The 1624-nt window shown below is 66.5% G+C and overlaps 1 protein-coding gene across 1 annotated transcript; it reads left to right on the top strand.

Annotated features, from left to right (window-relative positions):
• Positions 1–6: 6 nt before the first annotated feature.
• On the top strand, positions 7–1457 carry LOC118158088 (ankyrin repeat domain-containing protein 13B-like; the record flags this gene model as incomplete). The annotated part of the gene is made up of 6 exons (XM_035312650.1): positions 7–12; positions 102–232; positions 370–527; positions 659–811; positions 900–1107; positions 1342–1457. Coding segments are annotated over exons 2-6 (673 nt in total), but the record flags the coding sequence as incomplete, so codon positions are not given.
• Positions 1458–1624: the final 167 nt, after the last annotated feature.

The following is a 1624-nucleotide window of genomic DNA, read 5'->3' as shown; positions in this document are numbered from 1 at the left end:
CCCAACAACGGGGTGAGTGTGCGGGGCTGGTGGGGGGGGGGGGGGGGTCCCCGTGGCCGCGCTGTCCCCGCGCGGTGCCACCGTCGTGGCCGTCCCCGCAGACGCTGATCACGCAGACTCTGAGCCACGCCAACCCCACGGCCATCACCCCCGAGGAGTACTTCAACCCCAACTTCGAGCTGGGCAACAGGGACATGGGGCGGCCCATGGAGCTCACCACCAAGACGCAGAAGTGAGGGGGCGAGCGGGGAGGAGGGGACCCCCCCCCCGGCCGGCCCCCCCCCCCCCCCCCCCCCCCCCCCCCCGCCATCGCGGGGCCCCCCGGGGTCCCCAGCCCGGCGCCTGTGTCCCCCCCGCGCCCCCCCGCAGGTTCAAGGCGAAGCTGTGGCTGTGCGAGGACCACCCGCTGTCCCTCTGCGAGCAGGTCGCCCCCATCATCGACCTGATGGCGATCAGCAACGCGCTCTTCGCCAAGCTGCGGGACTTCATCACCCTGCGCCTCCCGCCCGGCTTCCCCGTCAAAATCGGTACCGGGGGGGGCTGAGGGGGGCACCCATGGGTGCAGGGAGGGGGCCCTTTGCCGCCAGCACGGCCCGTGCAGCCAGCTTCCCTCCCTGCCCTCTATGATTTAATGTAATATTTTTCCCATTTGCGGCAGAAATCCCCATCTTCCACATCCTCAACGCCCGCATCACCTTCGGGAACCTCAACGGGTGCGACGAGCCCGTCAGCTCCCTGCGGCACAGCCCCAGCAGCGAGGCGCCCTCGCCCAGCAGCGACTCCTCCAGCGTCAGCAGCTCCAGCTCCCTCGGTAGGTGGTGGGGGGGCCTGGGGGGAGGTCCCGGCGGGGGTCCCGGGCGGCGGGGTGCCCAGCCACGCCGGCGCCTGTCTCCCCGCAGCGTCGTGCCGGGCGTGCGAGATGGACCCGGCGCTGTTCGAGGTGCCGCGGGGGTACAGCGTGGTGGGCACCCACCAGGACGCCCTGCGGGAGGACGAGGACGACCTGCTGCAGTTCGCCATCCAGCAGAGCCTGCTGGAGGCGGGCAGCGAGTACGACCAGGTGGGCACCGCGGGGAGAGCCCTTCCTCGGCCTCAGCCGCCCTCCTCCTCCTCGTCCGGCATCCCCGGCCTCATCCAACAAGCTGATCCTCCTCATCCAACGTCCTCCTCTTCATCATCATCATCATCCACATCCAACACCTTCCTTCATCATCATCCTCATCCAACATCTTCCTCCTCATCACCATCCTCATCCAACATCCTCCTCTTCATCATCATCATCCTCATCCAACACCTTCCTTCATCATCATTATCCTCATCCTCATCCAGCATCCTCCTCCTATCCTCATCCAACATCCTCCTCCTCCTCATCACCATCCTCATCCAACATCCTTCTCATCCAACATTCTCCTCCTTCTCCACAGCCTCATCCAGCTCCCTCAGCCTCCTCATCCAACGTTTTTCTCATCCACCCTCCTCCTCATCCTCTCCGTCCCCATCCAACCTTCTTCATCCTCGCCCACTACGCTCATCCTCTTCGTCCACCCCCTTCCACATCTGCCATCCTCCTCATCCTCACCCACCACCCTCCCCGAGCCCACAGACCCCCATGGGGGCCACCGCC

The sequence above is a fragment of the Oxyura jamaicensis genome (genome assembly GCF_011077185.1).
Source record: "Oxyura jamaicensis isolate SHBP4307 breed ruddy duck chromosome 19 unlocalized genomic scaffold, BPBGC_Ojam_1.0 oxy19_random_OJ70380, whole genome shotgun sequence".
Lineage (NCBI taxonomy): Eukaryota > Metazoa > Chordata > Aves > Anseriformes > Anatidae > Oxyura > Oxyura jamaicensis.
The sequence above is the reverse complement of the archived record's forward strand: the minus strand, read 5'-3'. Positions and strand labels throughout refer to the sequence as shown.